The 24,454-nt window shown below is 36.9% G+C and overlaps 1 protein-coding gene across 2 annotated transcripts in view; it reads right to left on the bottom strand.

Moving 5' to 3' along the window:
• The window catches only part of kcnh1b (potassium voltage-gated channel, subfamily H (eag-related), member 1b), a 51,396-nt gene that overhangs the window by 7,545 nt on the left and 19,397 nt on the right, over window positions 1–24,454 (bottom strand). For both annotated transcript variants that reach the window (XM_055217615.2, XM_055217616.2), the window contains 3 exons: window positions 10,124–10,323; window positions 9,699–9,951; window positions 5,796–5,992 (listed from right to left, as the gene is read on the bottom strand). In XM_055217615.2, coding sequence (XP_055073590.2) covers window positions 5,796–5,992; window positions 9,699–9,951; window positions 10,124–10,323 — 650 coding nt within the window. The remainder of the gene's footprint in view (window positions 1–5,795; window positions 5,993–9,698; window positions 9,952–10,123; window positions 10,324–24,454) is intronic.

The following is a 24,454-nucleotide window of genomic DNA, read 5'->3' as shown; positions in this document are numbered from 1 at the left end:
TCAATGAGTTTTCACCATCTATCAATGCATCTACGTCGAATTATTGAATCATGACCACGGATGAGGTAATTTATTCGTTTTTGTATTACCTTTATGTCTGATAGCATTATTTTATGTCATCATAATCAATGAACTGCAAGGAACATGACATGTTATGCTATATTATCCTGTTACAATTAAATAATTTTTTTGGGTTAATGCTGTGCAGTTTTATGCGTTTGTAGTTAATGGCGTGTTATTTAACGTGTTCAAACCAATTGTCTCATAGTAAATTTGAACGAACATTTGCACATGGGGATAGATGGCAACTCTCACGTATTGTCCGCAACATTCACGCATTTGATTGGTTTCACACGCTCGTTTGAGCGCCTGAATGTTGCGGACAATGTGTGAGAGTTGGCTGCTCTTTAATTGTACTGTCATAATCTCGGTCACTAAACGTGATGAAAAGCCTTACCGAATTACAAAGAGCAATATAACTGTTTATAAGTGCTATTAAAATCGTCTACAGATACTTAAATAATAAAATAGATTTGCTTACCTGTCTATTAATACACTCGTGAGAGCAGAGTCTCTGTCAAGTCCAAGATTGTCGCGAAGCTCTTTCCATCTGGAAAACGCCTGGCCGAGATTTACTCTGGTTTTATTCCTCCGTTTGTCACAAAGTCTGCGTGTATCCGAATATGGACGCTTACGTTTTGTCGCCAAAGAGTAATCGTGATCCATATCAGCCGATAACAGCTAAACGCTATAACCCGCACTTCCGCATTTGATCATGTGATATTCCGGTGTAGTGAATATCACATGGTCTACACTGGAAAAATACGATAGTGCGGATATTGCGTCACTGAAAGGCGACGTTTTTTTCCGGGACGGACAATTATTTAAAATTTGAATTTATCTAAAATAAAAAAAAGATGTGGAGACTTTTGAGATATTGTAACTACACTACTGCTGGAAATATATCACACTGTGCAAGTTAGTTTAGGAAATTTTATTAAAAAATATGCATATTGGAAATGCATATTGGATCTTTAACGCGGCGCGGAAATCCGCCGAAGTTCACGTTTTTGAACTCGCGCGTTTCCCACGCCAAAGCTCAATTCGCGCCGCAGGATGCGTAATCACGTCTTTGCATTGACTTAACATGTAAATCATCCGCGCTTGCCGCCTCTACCGCAGCTGGTGTGAACGCACAGTAAAAGGGTTATTCCTATTCTCGTAATGAGTAAGAGCGCCATCTAGTAGATAATTGCAATATTACAGATTAACACAAAAACACATTCAGGAACACATTTTTATGGAAATGTTTTCTCTTATTGACAAGATAACATGGCAAAAGTCAGATTTTCATAATATAATTCAAAACCCGAATAAAAGTATCAATAATCACGATACCACTTGCTAAAGTTGCTACAGCTAAAAACACTTTGTCAATGCTGTCCAAAAACAACATAATAGTGCTGTTCATTCGAAAGGCAGAGAGAGAGAGAGAGATAGAGAGAGAGAGAGAGAGAGAGAGAGCAAGCTGTACATTCCAAGGTCACTGTGTTTCACTATAATTCAGCTCTTGACTCTACATGGCCATTTTTTGACCGTTACTAATTGAAATGACTTCAGAGCGATCTTATCTTTCTCTCTGTCCTTCTCTCTGTCTTCCACTCACACTTAAGATTTCAGTATTAGTTCAATAAGCTGGATCTGATAGATTGTACCTGGATAATACGGAGCGGATAATACGGAGCAGCTTATCCAGACAATCTTCATCTGAACAAATCAGGCTTTTACACTGATGATAGCCATACAATCAGTCGAGCACTTTCAGACCATTATTGCTTTCGGCCTCAAACCAACAGAGAACAGTAGGCAGTACATTTGTATTCACTGTCCCGGACCTAAAGTGTCAAGACTGCAACAGATTGAACCAGTCATCCTGGATCACCTTTAAAGATTTCATTTAATCAATAATTTAATCCAATTAAGAATATAAACAAATCTACCACATTTGTGTCATTATGATTAGTATTTGTAGACAAATAGATAGATGGAGAATAATATAATCTATACTGATACCAAATCCTCAATAACACACATGTTCATTTACTATTACACTTTGGTTCTCATGCAGTCAGCTTCTGGAAGAAAAGGTGTTTAATAAAAATGACAAAACCTTCTGCATTCAAAGTAATATATTCTCTATGAGTAATGGATAGTCATTCTGGTGTCTGTGCTTGGAAGAGATTTGTCGAACACATAGATCTTCCAGCTCAGTTGGTTTCATAATCGCTCTGCTGTGAAAAGTGCTTACACACCGACATGAATTTAAATGAAACTGGGTTCAGTCCTGCCTCCGCTCACACGCAGTGCAGCTGAAGGTGAACCTGATGGTTTGGGTTAACATCCTTGTTATTCCTGTAAACACTCTTGACAGCTAATCAGGTTTAGCGTTGAGTTAAAGGCAGGGTGCATGATCTCTGAAAGCCAATGTTGACATTTGAAATCACCTAAACAAACACGCCCCTACCCCAAAAGAATCTGGACCTTCTTTTGATAGGCCCGCCCCACACATACGCAACCCAGGCAACGATGTCGGAAAGTAGACACGCCCCTTATTGGTGATTGGCTGCAAGTGTTTTTTGAAAATCAAGCACCCTGCCTTTAAAGGATTAGTCCATTTTCTTAAAAAAAAATTCTGATAATTTACTCACCACCATGATATCCAAAATGTTGATGTCTTTCTTTGTTCAGTCGAGAAGAAATTATGTTTTTTGAGGAAAACATTCCAGGATTTTTCTTATTTTAGTGGACTTTAATGGACCCCAACACTTTACAGTTTTAATGCAGTTTAAAATTGCAGTTTAAAAGGACTCTAAACGATCCCAAACGAGGCATAAGGGTCTTATCTAGCGAAACTTGTCACCTTTATAATGAAATGTAAAAAAATATGCACTTTTAAACCACAGCTTCTCGTCTATCTCTGGTCCTGTGACGCGCCAGCGCGACCTCACGTAATTGCCTAAGCCGTGGAAACGCAAGGCGTTCAGCGCGCATAAACAGCACGCAAACGCTCCCTGCCCATAGAATATCATTCAAAAAAGGCGCCTGCAATTGCCATAAACACGTTTGGTGTGATCGTCCCACTTACTTGACCCGCTTAGCGCGTCGTGCCGCATTACCACCTTGGGTGTGCATTATTTTCGAATAATTCAACGGCCTGTCGTCAATTATTCCTTACATAAAAACAATATTTAAAGTGCACCTGTTTAATTGCTAAAAAACGACGTTATTTTTTTCCACATACCGTACATTTTTGTAGCTACAGATATCCTACCTTCCTCAAACGCTTTGATTTTGTACAAAGCTCATCGAGCTAAAAAAGCGCTGTGTCCCTAATTGGCCAGCTAATCTGTACGTTGTGACTGGCCTGAATACCTCTGGCGTCAGTTGGAAATGGGACGCTTAACATGTTTGAAAGATTCGCTCACAATGCATGCTTACAGGACTTAACTTACAGGCTGTGAGTCAAAGCAAGAGGAATTATGATAATGACCGTTGTGTCCAGGCCCAGGAAGTAAACTGTTGCCTACAATCCATGTGTTTGTTGTAGTCCAAGAAAAGAGATTTAAGTTAGAAACGATATCTTGCAACATTGTTTACTTTATGGTTTGTACCTTTGGCATATCGTTAACTAACTAATACACACTTACACACCAAAGTAAATCGTGAATCGGACCATAGTTGCTCTTTAAAATAAATGTTAAATATTAAAAAGGCAATTAAACCAATGCTTAAGTGTTTTTAAAAGTGCAGTGTGTAATTTTTAGAAGGATCTCTTGACAGAAATGCAAAATAAAATACAAAACTATATTATCAAAGACCTTTCATAATGAACCGTTATGTGTTTATTACCTTAGAACGAGACCGTTTTATCTACATACACTGAGGGTCCCCTTACATGGAAGTCACCATTTTGTGCCGCCATTATTCTACAGAAGCCCTTAACGGACAATTTTTTTACTAAGTTGTCTCCGACGATGACATGTTTGTCCGGTGGCAGCTACCATAGCTTCTCTATGTGTTTAAAAAGCGAGGGGTGAGCAGTGGACTAAAGCCTGAGTTATAGTAAGTAAGTATAGTAAGTTCTACGCCGTAGCCTGTGCTTAGCCTGACGTGCACCTCACCACATTTTTAACAGCGCGTCAGTTCTACACGGACCGCAAGCGCTGTGATTGGTCCAGCAGAACCCCTACCGTCAGGTAAAAAAACTGCGTCATAGGTATTTCCGTTTGCGACGGTGAAAACAAAGATGAGCCAGGTTAAGGAGTGATTTAACTCAAACTGCAACAAAAGTCACGGTTTATTTACTTCCATCATTGCTGGTCTTCTCAAATCATACACAACAAGTTGCTGTTTCTTCTTCATTTGTGGGTTAACTTGCCAAGCTTCTTCTCTGATAGTCGCGCTGCTACTGTGGTTACACGCGTAGATACTGCCTACCAGCGGTTTGCGCGTGTGTTTGCACGTCGACGTGGAGGACGACGAAAAAGTATAAATGAAAACGGAACCTACGCTGTCGCAGCTACGCCGTAGGACCTACACACGACTATAACGAGCCCTTAAGCCGTTGGTTGCAATTCGCAAGCTCACCACTAGATGCCGCTAAAATTTACACACTGCACCTTTAAAAGATTTTGTTTTTGTGCTTTTGCATAAATAAAATTTTTTTCTGGACTTTCAAGGTTCATATATTATTTATATATATATTTATTTATTTTTAAATTCCTATATTTATTTATAGAATAGCTTTTTATACAGTTATATTCTAAAACTAAAATACCCGTTTCAGATTACAGTGTTAGATTTGTGACCTCTTTTTCACTTACAAAAAAGAAATAATTTTACTACCAAATGTATTTCAGTTAATAAAAATACTCTAGTTCACTGTATGTATTTGTTCATGTTTTAAGTAAGGGATAATGTAGAGGCAGCCGGTAGTTATCGGGAAATAAGCCCCGACAGTGTGATCAGGACCCGACGCGGCTGCCTCTAAATTATCCCGCTTATTACACGGCTACTTGCCCCATAAGAAAAAAAACTGGACATGAATATGAATTTTAAACATTTTATTGGCATATTTGTTTTAAATTAACATTTTTATCCTTCCGCGAATCTTCGCACAGATGCATAAAATGATCGTAATACCTGATTAAGATCCTCTGCTTCATACTTGTGTGTCTTCATTTTTTTCTCTTTTAGCCAGTCTTTGAGAAGTTTTAATGCCCATTCTGTATTTTTTTTGTGTGTCGGCTTCGTAGCTGTCATGCTATATTTGGTCAAGTTTAGTCTCAGTAAGCTCTCTGTGTCTTGTCGTTTTTCGTTCTTCTATCCACTGTTTAAATGTTTAGTTTTTTTCCGTACATGTTAAAATTAATGTCAAAATTGTCCATTCTTAATTGTGGCTGTCCAGTGTTTGTCACAAGATGGCGCCAAACAGTAATCTTTATTGGCGCAGAGCGATTTTAAATCGTACAAGTAGTACCGGCTATGCGTTATTACTTGAAGCGGTTATTATTTGAAAAGAACAAACCTGCAAATGTCTCAACTGACCAATCAGAATCAAGCATTCCAGAGAGCCGTGTAATAATAAGGGATAAGTCTAAAGCACACCATAAAACAATTCAAATAATTCATCCTTATTTTCGTATGAGGTGAGCATTTTGTTAATTAGATTTTTTGTGTGTTGTAATTTCCTTTTTCTCAGTTTGAAATTAAAAAAAATTTCATTAGGTACCCACCCTTTTCCTCAGGTTGTAGTTGAGCACCAGGTTTCGAGAGAAGTGACCTGCAAATCCCGTGTAGAACTCCAGAACCTTCTGCAAGGCATCGCGTTTGATGACGTGAAGATCACAGTAAGTCAGTGCTCGAACATTCGCACAGGCCTGAGCTAAATTCACTTCCTTCCAGAACACGTCACCAAATACATCACCCTTTCCTATAAGACAGACAGAGAGCGAGAGAGAAAGGAGGAGGATGGTGGGAAATGATTTTCATCTGCTTTCCAGATACCGAAAAGGCCCTTATTCATGCATAGATGGAATCAATATACACTTCAGAATAAAACCAATTAGGTTAAGCATGTAATTTCAGAGCAACATTAAATAAGCTCATGCATTTACATACGACTAACTACTGTAATGCGGCACATGAGATGAATGAGTACAAACGGCAGCTATAAACCATTACGTTGTGTTAGTGACCAGCGGTACAATCTATCAAGCAATGTCAGCTCAAGGTCGCACGCCCTGCTTTAGCGGCAGTACAGTCTCATGTCACCAATGATTATTCACTAACAATTGACCAATGACCTACAGTATAGTTCACTATTGGAAAAGAAAAATAGGTACGTGAGTACAAAAGGTCAAATGTGAGGTGACATTGGATTTAGACATAAATAAAGCAATTATTATTTGCACTGTAAAATGTGATCGCAGCCTCTGTTCTGAATAGATGAGGCGTTTGTGTTGAGTTATAACTGTATTCACTAAAATTATTTAGGAATAAATATTGTAGTTTGATGCCCACAAGAATTATTGATGACTGCTGTGATTTATATGAGAGCAGTTGTCATCTCCACAGTTCATTCTGTTTCTAACGCATTTACACCATCAGTTAAATGATAAATCATGTCAGAGACCTGCTGCCCTGCATGACGCATGCAATACCTCTCCTGGCCTTCATACTACATACTCCTGTACGCATATGTGCGACCTATGCATGCAAAGCACTCACAGTTACAAAAACCTGGTGTACAGTATGCGCGTACTATTCTGATGACAAAATTTGTGTCACGTGCACTATATGCTGACCCTTGCATATGAATAAAACCTGAATTAGGATAGACTCTTGCATAAAAAGTGAACTATACCCAGGCCTTTATAGTACATTGAAGGAGGGACCTGAACCATATCAAGAATATGGCACTTTTGAAAACTAGGCCAGTAAGAAACCACCTAACAGCCACCCAGGACCTAAAAGCACCCAAACAAAAACACAGTCACCTTACTTTAGCAACCATGGAGTAAAACGCTAAAAGTGTTTACTGTATTTTTTTGCTAGTTCAGCTCCATGCATTTTTCACTTTCACCTTTTTGTTTAAATGCCAAAATGTATTTGCGCCCATTTGTGCGTCCATGGGCGTGATGATCTGAAAACGAGGTTCAAGGGAATTTTTGGCATGATGATATTTTGATGCAACTGAAAAAGGCTATGATATTAACTCATCCCTCGCCATTGACAAGTTATTTCGTCAATTAAGAGAAAACATTTGCCTGAAAAAAACATGTTTCTGATGAGTTTTTATGTTAATCTGTAATACCGCAATTATCCACTAGATGCGCTCTTACCCAATTTATAAAAAACTGAAGCAAAACATTATTTATTAATTTTACACTACGCTTATGTTTTTATAATCATTCTGAATCTTATCTCTAACAAAATTCCTTCACAAAAATGCAATTATTTCAGCTTTTTGTTCAAAATTTTGTATTTTTGAAGAAAAATACCCATATTTAAGAGTTATAAGCAGGGAATAAAATATATATAGGACGGAACAGTTTTTCCCTGTTTTGTTTGTTTGTTTGCTTGTTTATTTGAAAGAGAATCTGTTCTTTTATTTGATATATTTGTATGTTTATATATTCATAGCAGAAAACTCTCCTGGAAGGCATCTTGTGAAACATTTGTGAAAATCACAAAAAATGTAAGTGGGCAACTTTTCAAAATGTATTTGAAATGCCAGCATTTTTTTTCACAAAAGTTATGCAAAAATGCCTTCCAGAAAGTTCTCCTCCATAAATATATAAACATACAAATGAAGAGTCTCGTTGCAAAACAAGATAAATCCATTTTTTTTTACATTTTTCTCAAAACATGTTTATTATTATGTTATCATGTTATTATTTTGTTTTATGGTGCTACTTAGCTGTATTTCTTAAGTTATGAAGGTTTAAATTAAAACAAACCAACTGCAGTTGCATTGAAATTAATTAAATAATTAATAAAATTAATAAAAACGAGATTTCTGAACAATTAAAAAAAAACGGTGGTTATCTCGTTTTGCAACGAAACTCTTCAAATGAAACAAACAAACTGCTTTCAAACAAACAAACAACTAAACAAAAATAACGAAAAAATGCTGAAAAGTCTTCATTTTTTCTCCTTTATCACCTCTCAAATATGGGTAGGTTTCTTCAGAAATACAACATTTTGAGTAAAAAGCTAAAATAATTGCATTTTTGACAATAACTTGTTCAAGATCAGTTTCAGAACGATGATCAAAACATACACTGTTTTGGAATTAGTTGATGCTTCAGGTTTTATAAATTTGGTAAGAACGCCCCCTAGTGGATAATAGCGGAATTATATATTACCGTAAAACTCGTCATGGATTTATTTGCAGGGAAACGTTTTCTCTTAATTGACGAGATAACTCGTCAATGGCAGGGAAAGAGTTAAAGGGAATTGTAGATGAGACTCTCATTGGTTTATTGCGGGTTATGCCCAAAACACACCTATTACTCAATTAGCAAATAAGGAAAACCCTTTAAGACCATTCGCTGGGCACGCTGACCATTTCCCGCCATTGACAAGTTATCTCGTCAATTAAAGGGTGCAGTGTGTAATCTTTAAAAGGATCTCTTGACAGGAATGCAAAATAATATACAAAACTATTATTATCAAGACCTTTTTATAATGAACCATTGTTTTTATTACCTCAAAATGAGATGTTTTTATCTACATACACCGAGGGTCCCCTTACGTGGAAGTCGCCATTTTGAGCCCCATGTTTCTACAGAAGCCCTTAACGGACAAACGTTTTTTACTAAGTTGTCTCCGTCGATGACATGTTTTTCCGGTGGCGGCTACCGTAGCTTCTTTATACGTTTCAAAAGCGAAGGGTAAGCAGTGGACTGAGCCGTTGGTTGCAATTCACAATCTCACCCCTAGATGGCGCTAAAATTTACACACTGCACCTTTAAGAGAAAACATTTGCATAAAAACGTGTTTCTGATTAATTTTAGGTTAATCTGCAATTATCCAATGCAACCGTGATAATCCACTAGATGGTGTACTTACCCAATTTATGAAAAAACTGAAGCCAAAACGTTATTTACTAATTTTAAACTCTGTGCATATTTCTGAATCTGACTGCTAACAAAATTCATTTTATATATTTGTATGTTTATATATTTTTAGAAGAAAATTTTTCTGGAAGGCATTTTGTGAAAATCACAAAAATGCTGCCGAGCAACTTTAAAAAAAAATGGCTGGCGGGGAATGAGTTAAATCAGCGAATGTGGATTCGGCTTGTGGCGTGCACTTTAGACTATGCGCTTAGATCATTAAAATAAGTGTTTTGAATCCATCAGTCATTAACTGAAATGTATGTGAGAAACTTGACACCCTTTAGACAGCCATTATTACTGTCATTGTTTTAAAACATATCACTATTGCTTTAAAAAGCAATTTATGACTATGTATCATGATTGTCTGGATTATGTATCAGTTGCAACTAAATTTTAAAATGTCCTTTTGATCAATTATAAATTTAATGCAAAGCTATACATGAAAAGCCAACCAACACCTGACCTGACATAATTTATCAACTTGAGTGTGTTAAAGTACAAAAATAGCATTACCCAAAATAGCAACAACTTCATCGTCTTGAATGACCTCTAAAGATCCAGACACCACAAAACAAAGGCTGTCCACACTTTCTCCAGCATGATAGATCAGGTCACCCGGAGCGCAGTGAATGGTCTGAAACTCCATAGCGAGAGCTCGCAGACACCCATCGCTGGCCAATCGGAAAGCTGGATGCTCTTTGAACACCTTTCTGTTGAGATGGACACAGATATCTGCTCGCATGTCCTTTGGGCAAATTTGCAACACCTGCAGAAGAAAACAATAAAATACTGTGATTTTCACGCGTGATTGCTTATTAATCAAACCAAAACTGGAGGATTTCTAAGCTAAGATTTTAATATTCACAATTGCTATGAATGTTATAGCAAAGAAAACAATTCACAGATAAACTCCCTTGAGACTGATCTGTGCCAGGTACCTTATCTGTGTCAATCCCTCTGGACATGGACCACGTTGAGACGATGTAGTCCATCACCCTCTCACTGAGACCCTTAGGAACCTGGTAGAGCTTCAGGAAATCTCTTACACTATTTAACATCTCATGGTAGCGGTTGGTGTTGGCATACATTTGCTGGAAGATGGTGGTTACATTACCAAAAATGGTAGCGTACAGGAGAGCTAAAAATATAAGGACATACTGTGTTACCCAAACTCTGCTGTATCGATCAGAAAGTGCAGAATATGGCTAGCACAATAAAACACAGATATAAAGTGGATTGGCAAGTCCTCTTATTGCTCAGTAGATGTTGATACATGATGCAATCTGAAAGTAACACAGTCTCATTAGAGATTTCAGTCATGTCTCAACTCTGTGTTATTGAGAAACTCAGTTAAACTTCATTTTTGGCAGAATGTAGTTTGTTTCAAAGGTCTCAAAAATCAGACTCATGTTTAAGTGCTATAATTGGGTGCCCAGTGCTTTTATCAACCTAGAACATGTGAAAAAGATCAACCCGTTAACTTAGTTTTGGTAAACCATTCTCTGCAAGCATGTGTAAAAAATAGGTCATTGAAATTTGGCTCCCCTTGTGATGTCAGAAAGGGATAACACCGTCCCTTAATTTGCACTATCCAACCACAGTGCTGCCATTTAGTGCAGAGATCAACAACACATTTTGCTCATATTTTGAGCTAAACCTTCACATACTATTTATTTGACATCTTTAAAAAGTCTTGTGAAATGTCCCCTTTAATATATAGGATTATTAGGAACACCATACTAATACTGTGTTTGACCCCCTTTCGCCTTCAGAACTGCCTTAATTCTGTGTGGCATTGATTCAACAAGGTGCTGAAAGCATTCTTTAGAAATGTTGGCCCATATTGATAGGATAGCATCTTGCAGTTGATGGAGATTTGTGGGATGCACATCCAGTGCACGAAGCTCCCGTTCCAACACATCCCAAAGATGCTCTATTGGGTTGAGATCTGGTGACTGTGGGGGCCATTTAAGTACAGTGAACTCATTGTCATGTTCAAAAAACCAATTTGAAATGATTCGAGCTTTGTGACATGGTGCATTATCCTGCTGGAAGTAGCCATCAGAGGATGGGTACATGGTGGTCATAAAGGGATGGACATGGTCAGAAACAATGCTCAGGTAGGCCGTGGCATTTAAACGATGCCCAATTGGCACTAAGGGGCCTAAAGTTTGCCAAGAAAACATCCCCACACCATTAAACCACCACCAGCAGCCTGCACAGTGGTAACAAGGCATGATGGATCCATGTTCTCATTCTGTTTACGCCAAATTCTGACTCTAACCATCTGAATGTCTCATCAGAAATCGAGACTCATCAGACCAGGCGACATTTTTGGTGAGCTTGTGCAAATTGTAGCCTCTTTTTCCTATTTGTAGTGGAGGTGAGTGGTACCCGGTGGGATCTTCTGCTGTTGTAGCCCATCCGCCTCAAGGTTGTGCGTGTTGTGGCTTCACAAATGCTTTGCTGCATACCTCGGTTGTAACGAGTGCTTTTTTCAGTCAAAGTTGCTCTTCTATCAGCTTAAATCAGTCGGCCCATTCTCCTGACCTCTAGCATACAACAAGGCATTTTCGCCCACATGACTGCCGCATACTGGATGTTTTTCCCTTTTCACACAATTCTTTGTAAACCCTAGAAATGGTTGTGCAGGAAAATCCCAGTAACTAAGCAGATTGTGAAATACTCGGACCAACAACTATGCCACGCTTAAAATTGCTTAAATCACCTTTCTTTCCAATTCTGACATTCATTTTGGAGTTCATGAGATTGTCTTGAACAGGACCACACTCCCTAATGCAATGAAGCAACTGCCATGTGATTGGTTTATTAGATAATTGCATTAATGAGAAATTGAACAGGTGTTCCTAATAATCCTTTAGGTGAGTGTATGACCACATAGTAAAAAACTAAATCCATAAATTCCAGTGTCAATGATTTATGGTGACGACAACATATGATGACCAGCTAAGAAGGTTTATATCATGAGACATTTGATCATTTAGCTTGTCAGAAGACCAAATATCATGAAATCAGGAAGTGGAAGTAAATGGGGCTCATGATCGGTTTGGTTACAAACATTCCTCAAAATATCTTTCTTCTTGTTTATCAGAACAAAGAAACTTATACTGGTTTGTAACAACATGAGAGTGAGTAAATAATGAAGCTGATGCCTATGAGAGTTTCAAATAATCAATTTTGAAAAGTTTGAATATTGCATTTGTAGACATAAAATAGTATTGTCTGTCTGAATGACACAGAGCAGTGTTTGTCATCCCAAACATTTATTCTGCAACCATCTGAACATCTGACCTTATAACAATGAGCTCAAACCTCCAGGCCACAAAAGCTGCTGATGTCTTCTGCGGGTCCATTAGTGTCTCATACAGACTCTTATTGATTGAAGTATTTAAGCTTAAATGCTCCACCTCGGCTAGTTAAAGTTGCACGTGCGTATAAAATTCCCTCACTAGAGTTGAACAGTGGGTTAAACTTAAACTGAATTGAGATTACCTTACCCCAAACTAATTAGAAATAAAATCAGATACTTCTTTATTAATTCTTTTTTGGTCAGCACAGAATTTGGCTACAATAAATTATAAATTAACTTATAAGTGAAGGTAATGTAATGTTATTGTCTGGGCTTCACCTCTACAATGTTAATGGCTGTGAGATTAGTAATTCTGCACAGCATCACTGCAGCCAAAAGCAATTTCTCTCTCTCTCTCTCTCTCTCTCTCTCTCTCTCTCTCTCTCTCTCTCTCTCTCTCTCTCTCTCTCTCTCTCTCTCTCTCTCTCCAATGAATTACAACCAAGCTGAAGTGAACCAGTTACATCTCAGGCTTTTCCAGTCAGCACATTTTAAGCAATCCATTAACCTCAACAGAAGATACGATACGATCCTGCTCTCAGGCACAATGTTATAGGTACTGTGTCAGTGAACTGCTCATTTGGCACCAGGAAAGAAATGTTAACATTACAAAATGTTTACTGCAACCTTGAAAGGACAAACTCAAGAGGACGCGAGGAAATAGAAAGCATCTTTGTGAGAATTGAGATGTGCTGATATTCCTGTTGGGTTACCTGACCTTCAGCTAACCCTGTATCACAAAATTATGTACCTATAGACACGTAATTTTTTTATTCTTTTCCGTGACAGTGTCACGTTTTTTTCGTGACTGTATCACGCATTTCTGTTTATGTGTCATTGTCACGTATTATTTACTCAACTGCTTTTTCCTATTTTCAAACCATACGGACTACCGGCACATCCGGGAACTTGACTGTAAATTTCGTCACCGCCCCTTTTTGGGGGAAACAAACCCGACCTCTCACAGACTTCCATCCAAAACAGCGGAACAAAGCAACGTTCACACACAGCCGGCAGGCATAAATAACTTAAGAAATCACTCAGATTAAACATGTAGAGTAATTATCTGTCCACCCTGCCTGCCATAGAGCGCTAATTATACATTAACCCATTTAATTTGGTCAATATAAAAACATGTCCCTTTCATTCTCACAGCGTCAAATTTGTGTAACAATGCTAAGGCTAGTTGTAAGGCTGGACAGAAAAGTGCACTCAGTACTCTAAATATAAAGACTAGGGATGCACGATATATCGGCAGACATATCGTTATCGGCCGATAACTGCTTATTTTTAATATTATCGGTTATCGGTCTGATAGCAAAATTAGGCCGATAAATGAAAGCCGATAAATGATGGATTATTTTGGTTTGTTGAACCACTTCACTTGCTCATTGCTGGCCATGTGGAGTTTTGATTGGTGCTTTCTGTGACATAGCACAAAGATGACAAGTGTTGCAGGCTTAAGAAGAGTATGCTAGTCTAGCGCAAAGACAAGATGTCCGCGGTCTGCGAGTTTTTCATTGTGGAAATAATATGAATATTTATCTGCCTATAGATATCGGTTATCGGCCCCAAAATTTAAAGAGTTATTGGTTATCGGCCAAAATTTCCATATCGGTGCATCCCTAATAAAGACATAATCTATAAATTTGAAGTAACTTTCAAATACAAAGTAAAATCGTTCACTTGCTTCCCTGTTGACGTGATGAGGTACGAGTAAATGCCTGGGTAAGACACCTCTAGCCAATGGGGAGCGTTGTTACACAAATGTATTTATATGTGTATATATTTTTTATTTTATTTTGTGATGAACTTAAAACTTGAAATCACAATGATGTGACTGTATATAATAAAATCAATTAAACTAAACGTATGATATATTAACTCCTGCATGTACTAACTATTCAATATATTAAAATACTTCTTCAGTAATGTGTGTCATTTATAAGGACTAGTAGAATAAGGCCTATAGTATGTCTATAAAAACACCCATTGGCTGTTTCATCATGTGCTTTTATCTTTGTCACAAAGCAGTCATGAGACAAAACCACAGCTGCTGAAGGCTGAAATAAGTGTTAAATAACTTTAAAGAGCAAAATCCCAAAATATTAATTCACTTCATGGGCATGTTGCACAGCTAGCTGTAGAAACAGAATTACAGTAAAAAGTCTTAAATTGTTTCCATAGAAAAATAGAAATAGTAAAATCCATGAGATATTGGCACATAAAGAGACATAGTAGAAAACTTATTGAACGTTTTTATTTCATTGTGTTTAAATTCTGAATTTGTAGAATTAATCAGCAATAATTACCTTATGTGCAAATAGAAAAGGCATTAAAGTAGGGATGCACGATATATCGGCCGATAACTGCTTATTTTTAATATTATCGGTTATCGGTCTGATAGCAAAATTAGGCCGATAAATGAAAGCCGATAAATGATGGATTATTTTGGTTTGTTGAACCACTTTACTTGCTCATTGCTGGCCATGTGGAGTTTTGATTGGTGGTTTCTGTGACATAGCACGAAGATGAAACGTGTTGCAGGCTTAAGAAGAGTATGCTAGTCTAGCGCAAAGACAAGATGTCCGCGGTCTGGGAGTTTTTCATTGTGAAATTAATATGAATATTTATCTGCCTATATATATATATATATACACTGTTAAATATTTCCCTGTTAAATAACAGGAAATTACTGGCAGCAGGGTTACCATTATTTTCCTGTTATTTTAACAGTTAATTCATGTTAATGTTTTTTTACAGTGCACTCCCCGTAATGTTTTTTAACAGTTAATTCATGTTAATGTTTTTTTACAGTGCACTCCCCGTAATGTTTTTTAACAGTTAATTCATGTTAATGTTTTTTTACAGTGCACTCCCCGTAATGTTTTTTAACAGGAAACAACTGGCAGCAGTGTTACCATTATTTTTCTGTTAAATCACCATTTATTTTGTTTCCATCAAATATTGTTGATTATTTATCATAGTAACGTGTACCACTGAGTGTTATAGACATTTTCTAGCTTGAGTTAATACAAGAATAGGCATAATCCATCAGATAACACTTAAGTAAAAGAAAACTAATAGTCCGTGTTGAAATTTACTTTTTTATTGTAATACAAACACTGAAAGGTAAATACTTACAAATGAAGGCACACATGAATCAGACAAATCACAGAAATATATTGTATATCATGTTCATTGCTGACATCAGTGGTCGCTGGATGGAAAATAACAACTGCGTCTGTCTTAAACTAGCAGAGACACTTGCGTTTGGCTTTGCACTGTGTCAGTGCAAGATAGGGCCCTAAACCTCGATTTTTAATGTTCCAAGAATTGCTAAGATTCAAATAAAAAGACTCAAACCAAGGATATACACTCTTGACTCCTGGTCATATAAAAATGTTACACATAGGCTCAGATTAATCACAATCAAATCTCATTTTCTCATGTTCATAGCTTAAAAAGTAGCAAATTCATTTTACACCCAAATACATTGTTCATTATAAAAATTTCTGACCCTCAAAACATAGTGTTACCTAAACCACTAAAATTCAACATGTATGAATACATTCAAACTGATACTTAACTCATCATCAATAAAGAACAATAAACAAAATAAACAAATAAAAAAACAGTGTCACTGCTTAGACCACTAACCATTTTCTCAAAGCACACATTGAGGATCCTTTGCGAAGTCTTGGGTCTGTATATGAGAGAGAGAGAGAGAGAGAGAGAGAGAGAGAGAGAAAGAGAGAGATATGAGTTCCATAATTTTACATTTTTAATCCAAAATTATGGCTTGAACTAACAAAAGCTAATGTATAATGTATACATCTTACTCACCATTTTCAAATGAAATCCCACTGAAAGTCCATGAGCTTGCTCCCCCTTTGCAGCATTTGTCCCTTTTTCTGGGTTTATACCCTCAAAGTGTCTGAAAAATTATACACTTGTTAAAAATTGAGTAATTCACACAGACTAACAACACAACAAAGACAACAAATGTACATGAACTATCCTCAACATGCACTAACTGATTTTCAAAATCAAAGTTAATTGCTAAGTCCCATCACCAGACCTGTTAAAACCATGCTTGAGCCACAGCTAGGGCAGAAAAAATGTAGGTGTTAGCAGACAATATCTTACCTCTGGATGAATTCAAGCGTGCAGGCTGCCTGCTCTTGGTTAAAGATGTGAAAACAGAAAAAAAAGACGCCAGCCCTGTCACAAAGGTGGACTGGATCCCTTCGCAAATTTGGCCCTCAAGGCTGAGCATCCAGCGCTGGAAGCGGCTTCTCGTTTCTCCTGAAACAGAATTTTTTAAACTGTGAAAGTTTTAGTTTTCATTTTGAATACAGTTTAGTTTGATACCATTGAATTCACTACATACAACACTAAAGACAACTGTCATATCTACAACCAACTTACCAAGAAGTATCAGACGAGGAGTTGCAGGTATAGAGAGTGAACTCTCAAGGTCAGCTGCAATGGCATATCCCTACATAGAACAAATTAAACACAATATTAATGACATAAGACTACCACTGAGTGAGTGAGACAGACAGACAGAATGAGAGACAGACAGACAGACAGACAGACAGACAGACAGACAGACAGACAGACAGAATGAGAGATGGAGAAACAGGATTAAAGGTGGAGTGTGTAAATTGTAGTGGCATCTAGTGGTGAGGTTGTGAATTGCAACCAACGGCTCAGTCAACTGCTCACCTCTTGCTTTTGTAACACACAGAGAAGCTACTGTAGCCGCTACCGGACAAAGATGCCATTGTCGGAGACAACTTAGTAAAAAAGTTTGTCTGTTAAAGGCAGAATAGGCAGGAATTATCTAAAAAAACTTTTTTACAAATTTGTTTAAACTGACTTTATATATCAATACATAAGTAAAATGTAAGTACTCTGAAAAAGAGAGTATAAAAATCGAGTGTCTGTAGACCTCTCATGACTGTTTTAAACACAGCTAACTTTTCCATTCACTCCACCCCCTCCCTTCTGGGTTTCTTCTTAAGCCACGCCCCCAAAACACATGAACGCGCGAATTACCTCAGACAAGCGGAGAGGAAGGAGCGCGGTGCATGTAATAACATCAAGTCACAATCACATGTAATAATACACCTAACTTTATCACTAGGAATATAAACAGATGGCTTTTATAAACGGATGGCTTTTAGTACTCACTCAGCCAGTGTTTTGCATGGAAGAGTTTCTGTGATGAAAGCATTGTTGACTCTGACGAGGACTACACTCCGCAGACAACACCGCTACCGCATCATCGACTCGAGGAAAAGCCACGCGATATTTCCTCTCGTTTGATTGCTTCATTTATTCCTTTTTTGCCTTCGCTGACTGGATATGCAGGTACTGTAAGATGTGAATGCAGTTTCTGTGAGTTGTGAGTGCTATTTCTCTGCTGTACTATTGCTCTTCCTAGAGTGCCTTGTGCACGTTCAAATCAATCGGGTGTGCGCATGTCTGGGCAGATCCCATAGCAACGGGTGGAGCCATGGTCGCGAGAGAGAGTGATATTTGAGCAAGCTAATCATATGTTTCGTCCCGGATGGAAATAATTAGCTGTGTTTAACACAGTCGTGGGAGGTCTACAGACACTCGAGTTTTGTGCTCTCTTTTTTAGAGTACTTACATTTTGGTTGTGCATTTGTATGTAGGGACGGTTTAGACAAACTTGTGGGAGGGTTTTTTGGATGATTCCTGCCTACCCTGCCTTTAAGGACTTCTGTAGAAACATGGCTGCACAAAATGGCGGCTTCCATGTAAGGGGACCCTCTGTGTATGTAGATAAAACGTCTCATTCTAAGGCAATAAACACATAACGGTTCATTATGAAAAGTCTTTATCCACCCCTGCTCATATAGTTCTGTATATTATTTTGCATTTCTGTCAAGAGATCCTTCTAAAAATTACACACTGCACCTTTAAGCAAGTAAGAAACCATTCAAATTTCCTCCTGGTTCTGAGATATAAATCCTTGGATATCTTGAACAGCAGTGTGATCAGCATCTGTAATAAAAATAAATAAAGAAATAAACAAATGTAAACATTGATCTACAACTCAATGATAATTAAAACAGCAATAAATAAATAAATAAAAAAATAAAAATAGGATGCACTATGCCAATGCAATAAAAAGTGAATAGCTGTTAACATAGCTAGATACTGCACTAGCCCGATCAGTAGCCTACTGGTTTTTTTTTTTTTTGCTGGATTTACCTCATTGATAGCATAAAACATATATATAAAATAGTCACAACAGCATGTCTGGTAGCCCAAACAGCTATAATTCATCAAAGACAAGCAACTGTCATGAATTCATTAAATAGAGTTTTAGACCAACTATCTCTAGCATAAGAAACAGCTATCAGTAAATAAATTTATAGCCGTTTGATTTTCAGGATGAATCTGCTTTAACCAGATGTGCACATGGCAATAATGCCACACAAACCAGACCACGGGAATGCTAAACGTTATAGTTGTTTATAGATTTGGATCGTACTATACATAAATGCACATTAAAATAAGCGCATTCTAAAATTAATGGACAAACTATCGAAATGTTGCTAGCTTAAATCACCTTGCCTTATTAACTAGCTAAGTTACTTCATTTCGTGTGGTGTTAGTCCCCGTAAGTCCGTTGCGTTTAGTATACATCAACATCACTGATAGATGATTAAAACTATGCATGACTTTCAAGAAACTCTTTAAACTCACCTGATTTTTGTGATTTTGGTCAATGACCGCGATCTTCCGACATGGTTCTCCGTGTTCGTTGCTGGTTAAAATGCCGCCTTCTACGCTAACGTTACTTCACAGGATGCAAAAAAATACAGTATGAACATGTTATTTCAAATAGTGCCGCCAAATAAAGTGGCGCCTGTCGTGCTGCGCGTCATACGGATATTTACACCGGTTTCAAAAAGAACAGGAGACACACACACATTCGGAGCGCAGTTACTCAATAAATGTCGTCTTGAGTAAAATCCGGAGTGTTTTAATACGGTAAAAAAAGACTATTATACCCACGATAACAAAGACATTCGCGTATGAACAGAAAACATTGAGGTGTTAAATAACAAAAATAAGACGTTATTTAACAATGAGGTGTTAAATAACAAAAATGAGGTGTTATTTAACAATGAAGTGTTAAATAACAAAAATGAGATGTTATTTTACATATATCTCCTAAAATTAACAGTAAGGCGCAGTTATTAAAAATAACAGGTAAATCATGTTGAAATTTGGCCGTAAATTAACAGAAACATTTTACAGTGTATATATATATATATATATATATATATATATATATATATATATATATATATATATATATATATATATATATATATATATATATATATATATATATATATATATATATATATATATATATATATATCGGTTATCGGCCCCCAAATATAAAGAGTTATTGGTTATCGGTGCCAGGTCACAAGACTTTTAAGATGTAAAATAAATCTTTGGTCTACCCAGAGTACACTGTTAGCCCTTGCTGTAGATTTCTGGGTAAATAACTGTAAAATTGGCAGTATTTAGCTTTAACATCAGTGAAAGGTATTTTACTGTGATATGAGGTGCAGTTATGCTGCACTAATAATAAACTACAGTAAATTACTCTTTGCACCAATTAAGGGAAATAACTGTAATATTATCTGGTAAATTACTGGCACACACATACACAGGTGCAGGTGTCACCAATTTGCCTTGATAAACTTGTTTGTTTACTCGTGCTGTGTTGAACAATATAATAGTGGATTTGTATGTTTAAAAGCTGAAAATGAGTGAGTAAACTGTTAAAATATTTGTGAGTGTCTTTAAAACAGATAAGTTAAGGTTCCAAATAGCTTCCTGATTAGCAAGTTTTTAGCATCTCCTATCAACGTTAACCCTTGTGCATTGTTCAAATTCACTGCCCTTTCCTGTTGTTCGTGGCAAAAAATGCCACTAAATGAAACTGTTGTAAAAATGTATCAGATTAATATAAAAAATATTAATCTGTTAATCAACCTCAATACTGATCAAAATTACCAAATATTTACAAAAATTCCATGATTGTAACTCTTTAAAAAGTTTATAAGTGAACTTCCCAAATAAGTATTTGGGAAAAAACACAAAATGACTTATTTTCAATATAAAAAGTGATTTTGGACTGGATTTTTTTAAAAGCCTTTCCACAGTCTTGGGCATTTCAACGATTAGAAAAAACATAGGCTTTGATGAATTTTTAGTTTTTGTGCAGCATCAGATTTAATTTTATTTTCCTCATTTATGGTTTGTGGTCATTTTTGCCCCATTGACTTCCATTATAGCAACATTTTTTTGATTGCAAAGCCATTTTTGATTGATAATGGTTTTTCTTTTTGCAAAAAGGTAAAATTTTTCATTTTTACTGTTGATCACCATGTGGCACCATTACCCCTTAGTAGGCCTGTGCAAGAAACAGAGCTTAATTTCTGGTTTCTACTTCGTGTTGAAGCATTTTTGTTAATGCTTGAATTGTAAGGATATAAGAAGGTCATTAAAATTATGTTGAATAACTGCAGGTTTGGAATAACCTGAGGGTCAACGGAGATCTTTTTTTTTTGAGGGTGGGATTTGACATGATTGTCTTATGAGTGTCTTAAAAGAATTTGTCTATTACAGTGAAAGTAAACCACACAATTTGCCACCATATGTGTTTTTTTTTTGCTATGTGTCGCACTACCAATAAATAACCTGAATGTTATTTGATTGCATTGTTTTGGAGTATGATTTTGTTAGTTTTGGTTTAACTGTCATGCAGTGGCAGAGTTCTTTGTTTATATTATTGCTTTTTGTTATCTTATCTTATTTTGCCAATTCTACAGAAAATTTGGTCTGTTTAGTTTAATTTTGTGATTCCTTGTGCTATGTATTTATCTATTGTCAGGATCCTGCCAAGGAGTCTTGTTTTGTATTTATATCTAGTTATGATGGCAGTTTGGCGTTCTGGCAGTCCCATGCTCTATGTCGGGGATGGGCGGCTTCGGTCCTGGAGGGCCGGTGTCCTGCAGAGTTTAGCTCCAACCTTAATTAAACACACCTGAAGCAGCCAATTAAGGTCTTACTAGGCATACTAGAAACTTTAACGCACGTGTGCTGAGGCAAGTTGGAGCTAAACTCTGCAGGACATTGGCCCTCCAGGACCGAAGTTGCCCATCCCTGCTCTATGTGGAGGTTCATGCCTTGTTTATTGGGTCATGTGCTTTCGGTGTCTTGTCTCTTGTCCCCGCCCCCTCGTTCTCCTGCTTATTAGTAATCATTGGTTTTCTCCCATCACCTGTTCCCCCTCGTTATCTTGTTTGTTTTTTTCTATATAATGTCATTGTGTCCTTAGTTCTGTGCAGGTTCGTTTTGTTTTGTTCTTGTGTTCATGAGGTTATCTAGCCGAGTTATCTTGTCAAGTTTAGTATTATTTATCTGCTTACAGTGTTTCATGTCATGTACACCCTCGTGGGTTTTGTTATATGTTGGTAAATAAAGTGTTTTCTGTTTTCCCCGACTTTGTCTGCAATTGGGTTCATCCGTCCTCTGATCCTGACATCTATTGCCACAGTAATAAAGTTTATTTGTCTAAATATTTTGGGGTTCTTTCTCCCTTTTTAATAAAGTAACATAAAAAAATAATCTTTCAAAAGTTTTAGAGTACCACGAGTACGGCATTTTATATACTATACAGTATTCTACCTGAAGCATGTGGTACTGTACAGTAATTAACTGAAATCACTGCTGCCAGTTATTAACTGTAATTCCTAACCTACAGTATAAAACTGGCAACACTGTTGCCAGTAAGACACCGTAATGGTACAGAGACAGTAAATTACTGGCAACACTGTTGCCAGTTATTCACTGTATTGTCATAGACACAGTACTATACTGGCAACACTGTTGCCAGTAAGTCACCGTTACAGATGCTGTACAGTAACTAGCTGGCCACAGTGTTGCCAGTAATTTACTCCTAAAAAGCCTGGTAAGGTTTAACAGTGTACATATATGAAGTTTTAGCTCAAAATATGATTTCACAGAAAGACGTGTTATAGTCACGCAAAACTTGATTAATTTATTTGTGCCTATGGCACGAAAATCAGCTTTTTTCCGTGCCTTGAGCAGGAATGTTTTTTTTTGTGACAGTCCCACGAATTTCTATATAGTTTCTCGTGTCTGTGACTTTCATTTTATGTAACTTTAAGTATTGTTTTCTCTTTTTTTTCCTATCTTAAAATCATTGTCACTTGGGGTTGGGCAACCTGATCTCACAAAATACGTGAAATAGTCACGCATTATTTTGCTCAGTTTTGCGTGACATTGTCACGTATTTTCACCATATTACGTGCCCCTGCCACAACTTTCTTTTCCGTGACAGTTTCACGTATTGGTTACTCAACTGTTTTTCCTATTTTTTAAACAATTGTCGCTTCGGTTTGGGGTTAGATTTGCTGTTTGCGTTAGGATGTCACTTAAAAATTTTCGTATGCTTTTTAAACCATCGTCGCCTGACGTTAGGGTTGGGTTGGGTAAGGATGTCATTTTATGTAACAGAAAGTTGTTCTAACCCCAAACCGAAGCGACAATTGTAAGAAAATAGGAAAAACAGTTGAGTAACCAATACGTGAAACTGTCACGGAAAAGAAAGTCGTGGCAGGGGCACGTAATATGGTGGAAATACGTGACAATGTCACGCAAAACTGAGCAAAATAATGCGTGACTATTTCACGTATTTTGTGAGATCAGGCTGGGTTGGGGTTTATTTTTAAGTATTGGTTTCTACATGTTTTTCTTCCGCTTTAAAAAACTATTCTCGCCTGGAGTTGGGGTTATATGGGTTTGGGTTAGCATGTCTAAAAATTTAAAAGAAAGTGATTCTAACCCCAAGCGACAATGGTAAAAACCATGAGAAAACAATACACAAAATGAAACTAAAAAAAAAGTTCGTGCCATGGACACGAACAAACCAATAAAATTTTGCGCGACTACAACACAACCCTCAGCGAGACCAATCTGTAAAATTTCCACTTTGTAGATGCGAAGAAATATTTTGGGTGTGTCATTTATAATGCAAATGAGATGTTGAAATGTAAACATTGATCACAATGATGGTGGTCTGAGTACGGTTTGCTTCTGGGTACTTTTTTGGGGGGGGGGGGGTCTGTGATCACTTGCTTGGTTTACATACTGTATACACACTGAACTGCTCTGAGAGCTTTTGGAGGGCTCAAACGAATTAGGTGTGAAACATCCTAAAATCAAAATTTCTCATTCGCAATTTTTGCAAAGCCTCTGATTATTTAATTTCTTTATTTTCATACTGTAACATCTGATCATCTGATTTGATACCCTTTCTATCTGCAGTTATTGTGTTTATATACAGGAGAAAAACCCCTGGTTTGTGGTTGCAATGCAAATGAGGTAGTGTCCTAAACCCTAAGCTTGTGATGTCTCATCTGTGGCTGAAACCACTTTCACTTTTTTAATGTCACACATGAAAATGAAATGGGAATTTACAGTGCGAGTTGTTGAGGGGAAATCACAAAACGTTGAGAAACAGAGAACTGAAACTAAGATTTACATCGTTTTTAAACATTAATGGTAAATGGTAAAGGATCAATCACTTTGAAAGAGTAATATTACTGTGATTTAGTTGTACTGTATGTGTGCACATTAAGGTCTGAACTTACTATAACCATTATTTTTAGAGGATTTAAAAAATATTTCCTATAGAATTTTTTACATTTTGTTAGATTATCATTATAAAAAATTATCATTACCGCAACATGATATTACATTAAATATATGCATTTACAAACTCATGTTTCGGTAATGAGAACTAAAA

This window comes from Misgurnus anguillicaudatus, chromosome 23 (assembly GCF_027580225.2).
Source record: "Misgurnus anguillicaudatus chromosome 23, ASM2758022v2, whole genome shotgun sequence".
NCBI lineage: Eukaryota > Metazoa > Chordata > Actinopteri > Cypriniformes > Cobitidae > Misgurnus > Misgurnus anguillicaudatus.
The sequence above is the reverse complement of the archived record's forward strand: the minus strand, read 5'-3'. Positions and strand labels throughout refer to the sequence as shown.